At 35.9% G+C, this 16,682-nt stretch overlaps 1 protein-coding gene across 2 annotated transcripts in view; it reads right to left on the reverse strand.

The window, feature by feature from the left end:
- Window positions 1-345: 345 nt before the first annotated feature.
- The window catches only part of MAPKAPK3 (MAPK activated protein kinase 3), an 86,707-nt gene continuing 70,370 nt past the window's right edge, over window positions 346-16,682 (reverse strand). For both annotated transcript variants that reach the window (XM_058174000.1, XM_058174001.1), the window contains exons 3-11: window positions 14,583-14,722; window positions 10,566-10,630; window positions 9,413-9,492; window positions 8,544-8,670; window positions 7,779-7,854; window positions 7,431-7,555; window positions 5,650-5,735; window positions 3,794-3,874; window positions 346-2,894 (exon numbers count right to left, since the gene is read on the reverse strand). In XM_058174000.1, the coding sequence (XP_058029983.1) occupies window positions 2,736-2,894; window positions 3,794-3,874; window positions 5,650-5,735; window positions 7,431-7,555; window positions 7,779-7,854; window positions 8,544-8,670; window positions 9,413-9,492; window positions 10,566-10,630; window positions 14,583-14,722 (939 nt within the window). In that variant the 3' untranslated portion in view covers window positions 346-2,735. The remainder of the gene's footprint in view (window positions 2,895-3,793; window positions 3,875-5,649; window positions 5,736-7,430; window positions 7,556-7,778; window positions 7,855-8,543; window positions 8,671-9,412; window positions 9,493-10,565; window positions 10,631-14,582; window positions 14,723-16,682) is intronic.

A 16,682-nucleotide genomic window follows, 5' to 3' on the forward strand; every position in this document is an offset into this window, starting at 1 on the left:
ATAATGTTTTTTTGCCATCATTTCAGAAAAGTTTGCCACTGCCTTCTTCAATTACCAAATCTACCCTCTAGCCCTGGTGATTCAAGTACTAACCAGATCCAACCATGTTTTTTTTTAAGAGCAGCCAAGGTTGGCTAAGTGCTGCCACCTAGTGACTATTGCTAACTTACAGTTGCTCTAAATTTAGTTAAATTGAACATTAAAACACATAATATATGGACAAAAATGATGCCTTCAAATTAAGTTCGCTTCACATTCTTTGAAGGGGAGAAGAGAGAAAGTCTGTCATCCTAGAACTGAAAGTAAAATATCACAAAAGAAGATTGATTAAAAGAGCCAGGTCCATTTAAGAAAAAAATTTGGTAAAGCACCATTTTATTAATATCTGCAAAATGTTAGAATTTCCCAAACAGTCTGAAGTGCTTTTAACATCAATATGCTTGCAAATCAAAGAGAGGCACCTATGTAATTAATAGAAATTTACTTCATTGCAGATTAATCCTTATAATTCTAGAATAAGGATATAATACAAAGTCACCAATATTTTTTGGTTTACCAGCCACAAATTTTCTGCCTCCATCTCTGGTCTCCTGGCTTATGCAGCAGACTTAGCTTGGAAAATGTAAAGAACACAACAATTCATCTGCAATTATTTATCATCTCGCCATTTTACAAGTACCATTAGGAGAAGACTTCATCTCCCCCTTGAGGCTTCTGACAAACACGGAGGCCATCAAAGGATTTCTCTTTCCTGTAGTGAGTGTTAGAAATGAGAAGTAACATAAACAAGCACCTGTTCGTTAGCATCTCAAAAACTGGAGCACAAATGAAAGCTGAGAGAGAGGGCTTGATCAGTTCTCACCTTCTTCCTAGAGGGCCAGGGGCACTTGCATGTGTGGGAAATTGTCATAGGAATAGGAATATCCCTTTTCAAAGAAAATGTTTGGACAATGAAATGATTTGAATAAAGATAATTGGTATGTAATATAAGTTTCACAGGACAAGGTTATTATGAGATATTGTGTAAAAATGCATCCCAGTTTGAGACCTTTAGTGTTTGCTTTTCTTGTTGCACATATCGCCATACTGAAATATCTAAACTCCCTAAAAAAATATCCACAAAAATTACTTGAGTAACTTCAATTTTTGTTATGCCATCCACCCTAACCTACAGGGTATTAAGAAATAATATATGATACGTAAAAACAACTGTAGTAGTGTGTGTGTCTGTGTGTGTGTGTGTGTGTGTGTGTGTGTGTATGCGTGTGTCTGAAATTTGCAAATTTCCTCTTTGAATTTAGAAGCACTCATGGCATGTGCTCATGTTTTAAACTTTTTATATATGGACATTACATGAAAGTGCTATATCTCCCAGTTCACAGAATAGCCAAACTGATACCTTATCTCAGGGAAACTGCAATTGTAACCATTTATTTTCTGGTAGTAGTTTCCCGAGATTTCTCATGGAAATTTATCAATAGCTAAATAAAAGGAATATAAATAAAATAGGGGAAGTAGGGCCAATTGGTTTAATACATTTTTAAAAACAACATCACAGGAAGGGAAGGGGTGACAGTAATTCTACCCGTGTCCTCTCTGATGATGCCACCATGTCAACCCCAGACCACTGGAAATTTTCTACTGCTGGAAAAGAATGTAAAAAGTGTGCCCTCTAGCTATACCCTGATAGCTATATTGTGGTTCTTTTAGTAAAAAAATCATAGTGCATCTGGGAATCATGTCCTTCTGAACTGTAGAAAATTTCAGCTAAAATCTTTGTGCAAAGTTGTGGATGCTGACATAAACAATGATATTTTGGTTGATTAATGCTATATATTAATCTCTGATACTTAAAAAAGTAAACAGTGGAAAAAAATGTGTGATAAAAATAAATTATGGCCTATATGTAAACAAGGAAATGGTACATCTAAATTGGAAAATGTAGCAACTGCACTCATACCTGTTTTTTGTTTTTTTTTTGCTATGTGGATCCTACAAGGCAGCCAGTGGAAGTTTCCTGTGGTTGAAAAAAATGTGTGCCCACTTCACATATGACTGACTACACTGTTCTTACCTACATGATCTGAATGTAGGAATGGAAGAAAGCTTGTAATAATCCCTTAAACCTTAAATTGTAAATATTTCCCAAAGACTAAAAAGCAATGCTTCCTTATGCAGATGGACGGTGTATAAAATAAGAGCATTAACCTGATAAGAACATTAAATACAATAGAAATGAACAATGAAAATCAAACAAAAATATATGAAAAACTTACTTTTTCATAGCTTTCTGATTGCTTCTTGTAAAAACCTGATTTTTTTTTTTTACTCCTTTGCTTTATGCATGATTTAATCTATTTCTCTTGAATGGATTCAGCATAATCCAGTCTAAATTAAGCACATTTATGTCCTTATGAATTCATCTGAGAGTTAAGCAGATGGATGCTCTTAATTGCTTTATATGAAAAAAGGGATTTAGAATTGCTTATTGTGACTGTGCTTTTGTAAGCACTGAACCCGCATTACCACAAGAAATATTTATTTATCCAACTTCACTGGTATTCTAAGGTTTGTTGCAGCTCCTTATGTATACTAAAATGTAATAGAATAATTAACAAAATTCTTTGTAGAAAAAGGCCCAGTTGTGTTGAAATAAAAACATTCGTGTTTCAGTTATGTATCCTTTGTGCGATGATTTCAGTTCAATTAATTATTTCATTTTATTTCTCTCGTCTTTATTGGTTGTTACAGCCAGCTGATGCAGTTGAGGTGCCTCCTTGTTTTTGTTTCTTACGCCGTTTGTTGAGGAGCCGATTGTTGGATACTTTCAAATCTTTAATTTTTACCTGATCATAGTCTACCCTCATGGTCGCCAAAGCACTAGTCATTTCCTCCTAAAATACAAAAGAAGTAACAGTGAAATTTAAAGGAAAAATAGTCTGTCTCCTGTTATGTCTACAGAAGGAAGGATATCAGGCAAGAGTAACAACTGTAAAGTCCCCCCGCAAAAGTTATATACCAGATGTAGTAGGTTGTAATGAATAAAATAATTCATATGTAGGATTAAACATTACATATTAGGGACAAAAAAACTCCTGAGAACCAAATTAATTCTGTAAAGAACATTCAGCAAAGTAGTATATCTTTAATGCTGCCTAATGTGCCTATGTGGAATGTAATGTTTTCCTATGTCAAAGGCAACCTGACATTAGGAAAACTTCTAGAAAACACTAGTGGCAAAGTGAAGTGGGTATTCAAAGTCCAAAACATCTGAAAGCCCAAACTGCCTATTCTTGTTGAATCTGCCTCAATCAGGATGGACACCTCAGAAAGCACATTATATATGCTTTTCTTGTAGCCCCCAGAACTTTTGGAGAAACATCAAAAGTACAATTTTCTATTGTTTTTCAAAAAAAAGGTTTTTTTAAAAAAAAAGAATATAAGTATTTGGACAGATCTAGCACGTTTATTTAAAACAAAAAAAATTCCAAACTTCTTACTCCAAAAGGCATACTAAAGAAAGATTAAAGTAAAAATCCTGGCTTTAGCCATTGCAGACATTTTTTGCTAAAGTCTATTTAAAAAAATAAACACCTACCCTGTCACTAAAATCCTGCTTGTCTTTCTAGGCCTAACTCTAGTAATTCTCTCAATCTATTATCTGCATATCTTTTAGCAACTATTGTGCTATTTCACACTACTTGGGGTTATAAATAATTAGAGAGAACATTGTTTTCCAACCATCCATAAAAAGGAAGCTCTCCACCCAACTCTGCACATGCCCAAAGATTACCTTCACTTCATCCCAGTGGTCTTTATCTTCTTGCAGGACTCGAGTAGTGTGAAGAGGAGTTGGTGGCACCACCATGGATTGCTAAGAGAGGCAATCAATAGAGATGATTTCTTGTGACAGACTGCTGACACACTAACCATTAACTGCTCTTAAAAAAAGAAGTTGTGTTCAAAATGTAGAAACTTGTCTCCTAAGCTATGTGAGAAAGAGTGTAGGCGGCTGCATTTTGGGAGACAGTCGTATTTTTCATAATCACAAAATTGCATAACTTCCATAAGATTCTGGCAATTAACTTGGTAAAAACTAGAGGAGAAAATCACATTTGAGCTCCTCCCGCTTCCCCCAGCAAACACTTGTCAAAGGAGGATAAAACTTGCAGTAGCAGGAAAAAGCACTTCATTTCCCCTTCTGCTTCCAGATAGACCTTTCCCCCCAAAGTAAATCTCAAACCTCAAAACCATATTCTTCATAAAATAATTTAGTTTTCCCCTCGATCTCAGTATGAAATTCTGCAGCTCTTAACATCAAGGTCCCATTCTCCTTTTAAAATATTTTTATTTATAGGCCACATAGCCGAATGAGAAGTAGAACAGACTGTCAGGATGATAAGTTGTAAAAATAAAAGCTCTTAACACAGCTACACTTACATTTTAGTTTGTAAATTCTGCTTAAAGCCCACAATGAAGTTGACACAACACTTGAATCAAAGGCTAAGCTTACACTTGTTCTTGATCAACTGACATCCCTTTGTCCAAATTAATCACTTCTGCACTATGACCTATGTCAGCATTTCCAAATGTGGTTCAATCTAGGTTTCTCGTTCAAAGGAATGGCAGGTGCTAGTACAGAGTTTCTGTGATAGAGATACGGATTCCAAGTCTCTCCAGAATTGTTTATATTAGAAATTTAAATTTTAAAACTTGAAACATCAGTTTCAATTTTGGTGACTGGAAAGAAAGGACTTTCTCCACACAGACATGTTCAACTCATTTGTCTGCTTAACTTTGAGCCTTTCTTATTGAGACTGAGATCCCCTTTCGGCCTACATTTCCTTTGGGCTGACAGTTCGCTATTTAACCATTTGCTCTATGGAGCACTCAAATTGCTCTCTTGGACTTTGTCTCTTTTAAGAGGAAGTGTTCACAAGGCATTTAATCTCTTTAGACTGATTTTTCTTGGCAACAATATCAATCCATTTTTAAAGCAGCTATTTGAAGTGCGTTGATAGATGTGAGAATCCGGTAGAGAAAAGGTTGGTGTCTTTTGCCTGGCAGTATGCAGATGGGAAACTCAAAGCTTCAGCAGCAGCTTGTTCTCTCTCTCTCTCCCACCCCAGAGGGGAGTCTATTTCAACACTCCCAGAGCCTTTTAGTTAGTTGGCATCTCCATCAGAAACAACTCTGGCGTGATTTTCTGAAAGAGCTGTGCTTAAGCCTCCCCCTTCGCTATCTTGAGTTTTCCCAGTCCTCTGCCAAAAACTGAGAACGCCCCCAAAGCAGGAGGTCTCTATTCATATCAACACTGTGTAGCACGATGGTGCCTTGGAGGTCTAATAATAAGTCCTATGTTGATGAGGTAATGTAGCTTTTTATAAATAAGAGAAAGAGAATGTGTGCACTGCAATGAAAGCTAAATCTAGCTGAGCAGTTGGGTTGGGGGTGTAATGTCCTTGACTGCCACTCACAGAGAGTTTTTTTTCCCCCTCTACCCTCCAAGACTTCCCTCATACTGTGAGGGAAAAAATATATTCGTTTTTACAGATAGAGCCTTAGTTCAATTAGTAATATGCTAAATCGTCTCAGCAGGCTGCCTAGTACCCCCATCAAGACACAGGCAGACCATTGTGCAGGACTCACATTAATCCAGGGATGATTCATAAATTGAGAAATGGTCATCCTCTCTGTTGGGTCAGTTTTCAGCAATAGACGAATGAGCTGCTTGGCTAGAAAAAAATACACATGGAAACATAACTTAGGCAATTAGGGCTTGTAAAATTATACATGAAAAATATTGTAGAATATCCATGCACCCTACTCAGTTTTTCTCTTCTGTCCAATTAGGAAAAAATGGCACCTATCTGCAGAATGAATATGTCATATTCATGATCTTATATTTAAGAACTACTTATCTTTTCCCATTTATATCCTGCCTTTTACCCAGAAGCACAAGACCATGCATAGTGATTTCCTCTCTAAAGTTAGCAGCCACGAAAGGTATATTACCAAATGAATCTTCATGGCTTATTATAGTTTCTAAATGTTCTTAATAATATAATAATGATAATTGTTTTACTAATTATTAATCTAACTGTTTGTGATACACCTCCTACAGTTATTTGTTTGTGAGAAGGGCATATAAATTTGACAAATAAATCCAGTTCTCCTCAGTTTTACACCAATACCCTAACCGCTGCAATATTTTAATTCTACAGGGAGGAGAGAATTTTGAAATGGAGGAAAAACATGATGTGGACTTAGAGAGCTCTATAAACTGAAATCATTAGATCACACCGTCCTTCAATCTGGTACTCTCATCACTTCTCTGATTTCTTTAAGCTACGATAGGGTATCTATGGCTCTCCAAACTTCAGTTTCAGACAGCATAACCAATATCGGAAAGGCCAAAGATTCCTTGCTCCTGAATGAACCATTTTCCATTGGTTGAAGGGACATGTCATCCCACTGCAGCCAAGTCTGGAACAGTTCAGAAATTTGGCCCCCAAAAGATGACTATATTTGCTAGCCCAGATGAGGCAGACTTGGCTCCAAGCAGAAAAAAAGATTTTAGGATGATGCATTTTTGAGCAATTTACAAATGTTAAACATGTGTATATAATATTATTTGTCATATGGAATCTCATATCTGGAAGCAGCAACTGTTGCCGATATTCTAGTACTAACTTAGAGGTAAGCAAGCTGTGGTATCCCAGATGTTACTGAGCTCTTAATTCTTAGAAAGCATGGGAAATAGTGACAGTTGGTGGTAATGGTCAGGCAGCAATTTCCAGAATGCTGTATGTTGCCTATTCCTGCTCTAGACAAACATACCGAAGCTAATTACAAAGAAAACCAGATATTAAGAGGCATACTGGTGGAGCAATATCATATTTGTTACTTGGAATACATTTTTGCTTATTTTCTACTGGCCCAGCACATCTAAATTTCTCTCTAATATTAAAATAATATGTGAAGAAATGGCATTTAATTCAATTTGTCTATTTTTTTTGTTTCTGACCATTCTTTTTACAATGTTTATGAATTAGGCGTGTGCATTCATGAAGTTTGCCAAATTTTATTTGTTTCTATCCCTCCATTATTATTTTTACAAATAACTCTAAGTGGCAAACATATCCAAGTTCCAACACACATTTGTTTCCTATTTTCTCCACAACAACAACCCCGAGAGGTGAGTTGGGCTAAGAATGAGTGACTAGGCCAAGGTCACCCAGCTGTCTTTCATGGCTAAGGCAGGACTAGAACTCACAGACTCTGACTTTCTAGCCTGATGCTTTAACCACCAAGCAATCTCGTATCTTGAAGGTCTTTATGAGCACATAGGTTACGCAAATAAAAAATTGCAATTTTTAAAACCCAGCAATGATACAATGTTATTGGACACATACACAACACTCATTTACCTTCGTCAGATACCTCTGACCATTCAGGATTTGGAAATCCATACTGCCCCATCCGAATTCTTCTTTTCATTCCTGGGGAAATGGCTTGGCCAGTATTGGAATAAAATGGAGGGAACCCACACAAACTGCAAAAGAAGGACATATATAGATGAGCTTCTGGTAACTAGAAAACCACTATATATTCCCTCCTGGGTCCCATGTAGAGTCACAGATGGCTGCTCATTCTTCTGACAGAATGAGTAATGATCTAGTGACTAATTTTTCTGATTTACTGGTGGCATTACGGTAACAAGGAGCTAATATGTGACATATCAGAATTCTGTTTTGTTATCTAAATTTTACACTTACAGAATATACATGATGACACCAAGAGACCACATATCACAGGATTTGTCATATTTCTCAGGACCAAGTACTTCTGGGGCTGAAGAAGAGAACAAAAGAATTGTGAATGTTAGTTTTTCAGATGTTGGTTATATGCTAACTAATATTTATTCTTTCCTTATTATTAAATAAGTGCTTAGTATATAACTGAATGTAGGTATTTTAATATAATCAACAGTAACAAATACTTTATATAGTTTACTTATGTAAACTAGTGTCCATGAGGGTGTACATATATGGGGTGTGTCAAAAACAGACATCCCAAGTTTTATTTCCAATACTACCAACAATGGCAAAGTGATTATCCATAATAAATCTAGAACACTGAGCAATTTTGCTTTGCTTGCATGATCTCAGATCATACCATCCTTCCAGTATAATTTGTCAATTGTTAAAGAAGCTTTTTTCTGTTGCCTGCAAAACCCCCCTCTAATTTTCACATTATATTACTTGCTGAAGCCCAATACTTACAATAAAAATTAACTCCTAGCATGTTGTGACTATGCACAGGGGGCCTTTTCCTCTAATCCTGGATTGGTAACTTTGGATTTATATATACACACACTATAGTATTCTTTAACATAATTGCATGTATCCATAGGTTAGAAGTCAACTGTGGTAATTGATTTTTTACTTCTGATAGCAACGGTTGAGTGCATTTATGAAAGTGTAATAATTTTATGATTTCCAGAACGAATAAATCAAAACATAGGAAAAAGCCAAACTTACCCACATAGTAAGGAGTGTAACAAGGAGTCTGCAGTGCGTTCTGTATGGTTGTCTCTTTAGCAAACCCAAAATCTGTGAGCTTAAGCACTGACTCTTTCTCCTTGGATGTATAAAGAAGGTTTTCTGGCTGGAGAATACAAATAAAGATGAACTGGATAATTTTTGGTACTAATCTCTTCTGAATTTTTAACCCTGTTTGGTTTGTAGCTAGAGCCAAATTTACTTTTAAATATCGGTACATTTTAATCTTGTGGGTCAGTGTTTGACTCAAGCTGTTTCTCTCAGCGTTGAAACAGGCCTATGCAAATCAACTGCTTAGATATGTTAATTTATAATTGCTACCAACCTGTCTTCCATTGAGGACCTGTATACTGCACGAATCAAGAAGAGGGCCGTGAAAATATTTACAGACCCCTCACATCCTGGACATAAACTGTTTCAACTCCTACCCTCAAAACGACGCTATAGAGCACTGCACACCAGAACAACTAGACACAAGAACAGTTTTTTCCCCCGAAGGCCATCATTCTGCTAAACAAATAATTCCATCAACACTGTCAAACTATTTACTGAATCTGCACTACTATTAATCTTCCCATAGTTCCCATCACCAATCTCTTTCCATTTATGACTGTATGACTATAACTTGTTGCTGGCAATCCTTATGATTTATATTGATATATTGACCATTAATTGTGTTGTAAATGTTGTACCTTGATGAACGTATCTTTTCTTTTATGTACACTGAGAGCATATGCACCAAGACAAATTCCTTGTGTGTCCAATCACACTTGGCCAATAAAATTCTATTCTATTCTATTCTATTCTATTTTTTCACATAGTTAGAACACATTTATAATAGTTCTTACCTTGACATCTCTATGAGCTATATTCATCCCATGAAGATGTTGGATGGCTGTTCCAATGTCTCTCATTATTTCGGAGGCTTCTAGAAATGTTATTTTAAAGAAAGGTCACATTAGCATTCTTGCTGTACCTCAGAGATATACAGTGTTTCTAACTAGCAACCAGCTTGTTTATGTCGGAGGGGAAACATAAAATTAGCCCTAAGACTTGTGTTTTGCTTTGAGAATGACTATTAATTAAATAATTAATTAATCAATGACATTTCTGCTCCTCAATCCTTTGGCTAAAAGGTAATACCACTGATATGAAATCTTGTACATTACAAACCTGCAATACACTGAACAATTTTTTAAATGACTAAACAAACACCTTTTGTCTATGTATATTTTGAAATAAACACTGCAGTATTTGGTGAAGCTTCAATCCATAATGGGAAAGCCTCATTATTTAAACTTGGATAGTTTTTCATTAAAAACAATGCACACGACCCCCAATGAAATTTATATTTCTGTGGGTTTGCAGGCATTTAGAAATAAAAATAATCAGAAGCTCTACAGAAGTTTTGAAAGAGTTACCAATTTTGATTTGATTAGAATTCCTTTAAAATAGTAAGAAATAAAGAGTTTACCTAAATACAGGTAGCCCTCGACTTATGACCACAATGAGTCCAAAATTTATGTTGTTAAGTGAAGCATTTGTTAAGTTGCCTTAAGTTGCCTTACACAATGTAAGCCGCCCTGAGTCTTCAGAGAAGGGCAGGATATAAATTAAAAAAAAAAAAAAGTGAGTTTTGCCCCATTTTACAACCTTGCTTGCCACAGTTGTTAAGTGAATCACTGCACTTGTTAAGTTAGTTACATGGTTGTTAAGTGAATCTGGCTTCCCCATTAACTTCGCTGGTCAGGAGGTTGCAAAACGTGATCACATGACCTTGGGACCCAGCAACGGTCGTAAGTATGAACCAGTTCCCAAGTATCTGAATTTTGATCACATGACCATGGGGATGCTTCAAAGGTTGTAACTGTGAAAAATGTTCACAAGTCACTTTTTTTAGTGCCATTGTAACTTTGAACAGTCACTAAATGAACTGTTATAAATCGAGGATTACCTGTACTAACTTCCAAAATGTGTTCATAAAAACCTTTGATGTTCTACCTTTTTCTGTGAAAGCTTGATCTCCTCGTTCCTGGATTCGAGTGAAGAGTTCCCCTCCCTCCATGCTGTTGTGAACAAGATACAGATTATTCAAAATGCAAGCACAGAAGGGGTGCCTAATTTCAGTCCTTACAGGTAATACTATTCCTCCATTTCATCTTCTCTACGGTGTGTGTCTCTCGAACCTATCTGGCATAGAAGCCCAGAGCTGCTGCTCTAACCTTACAGCATACCTCAAATCGTGTTGTCACCTGTCTAAACCTTGCTTAAAGGCTTCTAAATGATTTGCTATGCTTCCAGTTTTCCTGCTTACAAAGAAGGTGGCTGGATATCTGGAAAGTATGTCTTCCATGCTAGCCTTCTCCAGGCATGTCAAATTACTAAGAATATTCTCATGATATCATCCAGGAACTACGTTTAGATGCAAAAGCAGCTGGAAAAGTTGAAGAGCAGTTGGGGCTGCTCTGCAACTTTCTTCCCCTGAAGCACAAAACAAAGATGATTCTTCTCAAACTGTGTACTTCGAACTATACCTTGTCTGTACCTGCCCTTTCTTTAAAAATACTGCAGGAGAGGGTGGTACTGCCAATCCCTGGCCTATTGCCATGTCCTTTATACAATTTCCTATCCAATGTATAGCAATGCACAAAGGAAATCTCTCTACAGTGGGAGGAGATGAAAAATATATAGTCAAGAAAGTGGCAGGAAAAAAAATCTTTTTCATGGCTTTTCACCTTTAAAAATGGCTGGAAGACGTTAATCTGGACTATTGTAACACTATGTTTATTTATCCACCAATTACATTTTACAAGTAGCAACTTACAACCTCCAGTAATGGCTAACCATAATTCCCAGAATGTATTTTCATGGGCTAGGAATCATAAAAATGCTAGGAAATAAAATTCAGTATCTAGAGTCACACAGTTGTCTGGGGTATATCTCGTAAATATTTTTAAATATGTTATTTGTCGCGCATGCAGACTACTTAAATCCTGCTGTCTTTAATAGGATTTTAAATGTTTAGCAGCAAGACCATTGCTGCAATAAATCACCCACTTGTGACTGGATGATTGTAAATTGCTGCTCATCGCTGTGCCTCCCTGATATATTTGATAACAAAGAAAGCAAATGAACACACAATGAGTTTTAAAGCTTGATGCTTAATATACATGCGAGCTTTTCAGAGAAAGCTGAATCACTACTATCATTACTTGACCTTACTGGAAATGAGCATAACAGACAGTACTGGAGGATGGTTAAAAGTAATTTCTCTAGTTTTGATGCTATCAGAATTCTGGAAACAGAAAATAAAACAGCAACAGCAACTGAAAGATTGGAGAGTATTTGAAGAGAAATATAAAACTGGTCCAATATAGGTTCTAAAAAGAAAACTCTTATGGAGGAAAAGCATAATTTAAGCAGATGCATATAGAGTTTATTTTATTTTATTTATTTATTTTTGTCACAACAATATATGTGTCAAGGTTCCCTTTAGGAACCCTAAAGTCTAATATGGTTTCCAGGCCTGACAATATGTAGGTATCATACAAAAAGATTATATAGTATATAAACACATATATGAGTAAATATAAGGAGGTATAAGCATGTATATATATAGGAAGAAGAAAAGAAAAACAATAGGACAGGAATGGTAGGCATGTTTGTGCGCTTATGCACGCCCCTTATGGTCCTCTTAGGAATGGGGTGAGGTCAATAGTAGAAAGTTTTTGGTTAAAGCTTTTAGAAAAAGATACATAAGTCTTTGAATGAGATCAAGAGAATTCTGATTCTGACTTGACTCTGATCTTTCCCTCCACACTTTCATACATAGCAATAGCATTTAGACTTATGTACCGCTTCACAGTGCTTGACAGCCCTCTCTAAGCCTAAATGAGAATAGCTACAAATTCCTTTGAATATACTCCTGTCTTCTGCAACTTTTTCAATTTCTGGACAGTCTGCCAGGATAGCCAGCTAATAATATCAACTAAGTTAATTTGTTCACCATCTCTCATCATATCGGTACAAGACTTTTCAGAAAAAACTTGGCAAGATTTCTCTCCATAGCATGCAAAAAGTATCAACTGCAGTATGTTTTACATTTAAGTCAATGTCATTTATGTTTCAAACAGATGAATGTTACCGTACTTTAAGAGAAAAGCCCAACAGAAACATGCAGTGGTACCTCTGTACTTGACTGCTTTGAAACTCATCAAATTTGTTTCTCAACACATTTTGACAAAAATCTTGTCTTGGTACTTATTATTTGTTTGGTTCTTGATGTACAAGCTAGAATTTGTTGGTGTTGGCTACTTTATGACTTGCAAACCTTGCCAGAGGAAACAAAAGGGTCACGCATTAGTCACGTGGTTTGTTTGGTAGTTGTTGTTTGTAGTACTTGTCGTGTCTCCCAGAACCAATTGAGTACTGAGGTACCACTGTACTATATTCATATTCACGATGCAAGAATAAGAATACAGAATCTGTTCCTAAGAGCATCTGTTCTAAAGTATACAGTATCATCTTGAATAAAACATTTATAATGCTTGTGGCTTTTACAGTTTTGTACAGAAATTTCAAACACCTTTCCTTGTGTCTTCACCCAAGCTAAGGAAAATAACCCTTTTCTCAAAAAGCCTTACAGCAATTTGTGTTATTCCTCTAGCCACGGAGACAACCCTAATCATCTATCCTAGCATTAGTTAAGGATAATAAATACATTAATTATACTTTAAACAGATCAGATAGCATCACTAACCATACAGAAGCTTCCCAGAAGATGCCATTATCCTCATCTCTTGTAAAGAGCTATTCTCAAATCATAAAACTGGTTACTGAGGAAAATGGGATGATGAGCTTGATAAACCCTCAAAGCAATTCTGATGCCTTTCCATCTCTTACTAAATAAGTATGGCTGAACTATGGAAAAATAAACAGGGAACTCTTCATATAGATGTTTCTACTGCCACTCCAGCTACAGACTAGCTTTGATCAATGAGAGCATTAGGTGGGGAGAGTGGAATTTAATTGCAGTAAGTTATTTGGACTGATTTAGATTATTACTTTCCTGGGACTACTCACCCAGTAGTCACTCACAGAGAGAATGGTAAAAGAAAAAAATATATATACAGGTAGTCCTCGACATACGACCACAATTGAGCCCAGAATTTATGTTGCTCAGTGAGAAATTTGTGTAAGTTAGTTTTGCTCCATTTTATGATTTTTCTTGCCCCATTTGTTAAGTTTGTTAACTGCAGTTGTTAAATTAGTAACACGGTTGCTAACTGAATCTGGCTTCTCCATTGACTTTGCTTGTCGGAAGTTTGCAAAAGATGATTACATGACCCTGGGACACTGCAACCGTCATAAATATGAAGCAATTGTCAAGCATTCAAATGTAAATCACCTGATCATGGGGATGCTGCAATGATCATAAGTCACTTTTTTCAGTGCTGCTATAACGGGAGGAGGTTTGGAAATTTTTCTAGCTGGACTACCAGATTCTGTAACAGCTTTGTTCCCTATGCCATCCATCTGGAAAACTTGCAAGATTTGTTTCTCTCGCCATGTACATGTATACATCTGAACTAGACTGTGTTGTTTCTCCGTGTCATATAATATATGTGGGTATATGAATAATTATGTATTTATTTATTTATTATTTATTTATTCAGTTGTATTTATGGAGTGTATATTAGAGGTGGAGACCCTTTGAGAGCTGTATGCAACGAAATTTCATTTTAATGTATGCCAATTAGTGTACATTCAACGTGACAATAACATTATTCTAAGTTATAAGTGTTGTAAGTCGAGGACTACCTGTACAGTAGGAACCCAACTCCTTCCAAGATTTTCAGATATTTTTTAAAAAAAATTAAAAATTCCAAAATAGTTTTGAACACTCTTGGGAATTATGGACAACTCACCACTGTTTTCTATACTAAAGAGATTGTATGACTGAGATCTAATAATCGTCTTGAAGATTCCAAATATAAAACTAGTGAGGGTTACGCTTACCACTCCATGATGATTAGAAGGCATCTCTTCCCACGGTGTATATTCTCGTAAACTTCCAAGATATGGACAATATGGGGACAGCCTGAAGCTCGCCAGTGATGATCCACTTCCTGTCGTGCTTTTGGGCTGTCATACAAGAGCTGTAAAGAGACAGGAAGGAGTAACAATTAAGCTAATTTTTTTTACTTACAGTCTAAATTTGCTGCCTTTAAAACTCTTAACGGGAATGAAAACTGTCAAGCTCATTCAGTTGGACTCCTTCATTACTCCTAATTTTTCTCCCAAAATTATGGGTACCAGATTAGGCAGCTGCTCTACACTTGGAAACAAAGTGTTTTTAAAGCACTGCCCTTAGTGCACTAGAATGAAATATAGGTAGTCGTCGAATTACAACCATAATTAAGCCCAAAATTTACATTGCTAAATTTACATTGCCCCATTTTATGACTTTTTTTGCCACAGTTATTAAGTGAATCGTTGCATTTGTTAAATTAGTAACACGGCTGTTAAGTGAATCTGGATTCCCCATTAACTTTGCTGGTCAGAAGGTCGCAAAAGGGGATTACATGATCTTGGGACACAGCAACAGTCAGAAATAATGCCAGTTTCCAAGCGTCTGATTGTTTATCACATGGGGATGTGGCAATGGTCGTAAGTGTGAAAAACGGTCAACAGTCACTTTTTCCAGTGCCATTGTAACTTTGAACGGTCACTAAATGAACTGTTGTAAGTCGAGGACTTCCTGTAATCTTAACCTGTTGTCCTTAATCTGCTGCTCTTCCAAATGGAAATTAAATGTATTTTGAGATCATGTATCCTTTTCCAATTTGAAGTATATATTGAAAGGGTTGAGTTGATAGCCAGTATATATTTAATATATATTTGGGGAGAAAAATATTACAAATCATGCTTGTAATATTAAAAGCGGTGGTTGAACTATTGGATTTATTTTCTTTCTCATCCCTTTACACAAAAATAACCTTTGTCAATTATGTATGTATTCTAGTCCCACTAGGTGTATAAGTAATAGCAATGATGAAGCCAAAGAGAATACAGATAGTCCTTGGACCACCCAAAAAAAGGACTTACAACCTAGATTCTAAGTTTCAATGTCTGCTCCCCACCCCCACCCCACCCCAAGTCATGTAACTGCATTCTTGGTGCTTAGCAACTGGCCCACATTTATGACTGTTTGTAGTGATGCAATTTATGGGTTGTCGTTTTTTTAAGAAATTGGTATATACTTCCAGTTTCCGGCAAAAAACACCCGATAGTGAGCAATAGATTCACTTTATGCCGTTTGCTTCCTGGATATTGCACTGCAGCACTGTACGATTGGACATGGTCACATGATGATCTGCTTTATAACTATCACATAGAGTAAATTGCAACTCAAATATGGTCATAACTAAAGAACTATCTGTAACAGGATTTACTTTTGTTTAAAGCAATTTATAGCTTGGCATTTTACCTGTCTGACAGTGTTAAAAAAGATTTACTTCTCTTCCTCTTTATCTTACTCAATACAATACTTGGCAGTTGTGAAGTGCATTCCATGATCTTTAAGTAAATAAGGGTTGTTAATGCATGTTTATTTGGAAGAAGTTTCTAAAGTGGCCAATCAGTTCATTCTACAGTAACTACATATACGTTTGTAGCCTTACTCCCATTACAGGTATCATAGTTTTATGATACTTAAAGAAAGGGAGTAGAGAGTAAAGAAAAAAAATCATCTTTGGTAAAAGCAAACAAGGAAAGTGACCCTATTCTTAATAAATATGAAGCAGTTGGTATTCCCTTCATCTTTCAAAAGAGCAGACTTCTTCTGAGAAAGATGAACATAAAAATGTTCTGGTACAGTTCAATGATTTAAATTGCTTAATTTTTTTTTCTTGTTACATTTTGTTCTAATGCTATGTTATTGAATGGATAAGTTTATTATTTATTTATTTATTTATTATTCATATTTATATACCGCCCTATCTCCCGAAGGACTCAGGGCGGTTCACAGGCATTTAAAACATTTATGTACAAATTAAAATAATCATTAAAAAACTTATTCTAATGCCCAATTATTAAAATAGAAATATAAATATTAAA

Source organism: Ahaetulla prasina, chromosome 2 (genome assembly GCF_028640845.1).
Source record: "Ahaetulla prasina isolate Xishuangbanna chromosome 2, ASM2864084v1, whole genome shotgun sequence".
NCBI lineage: Eukaryota > Metazoa > Chordata > Lepidosauria > Squamata > Colubridae > Ahaetulla > Ahaetulla prasina.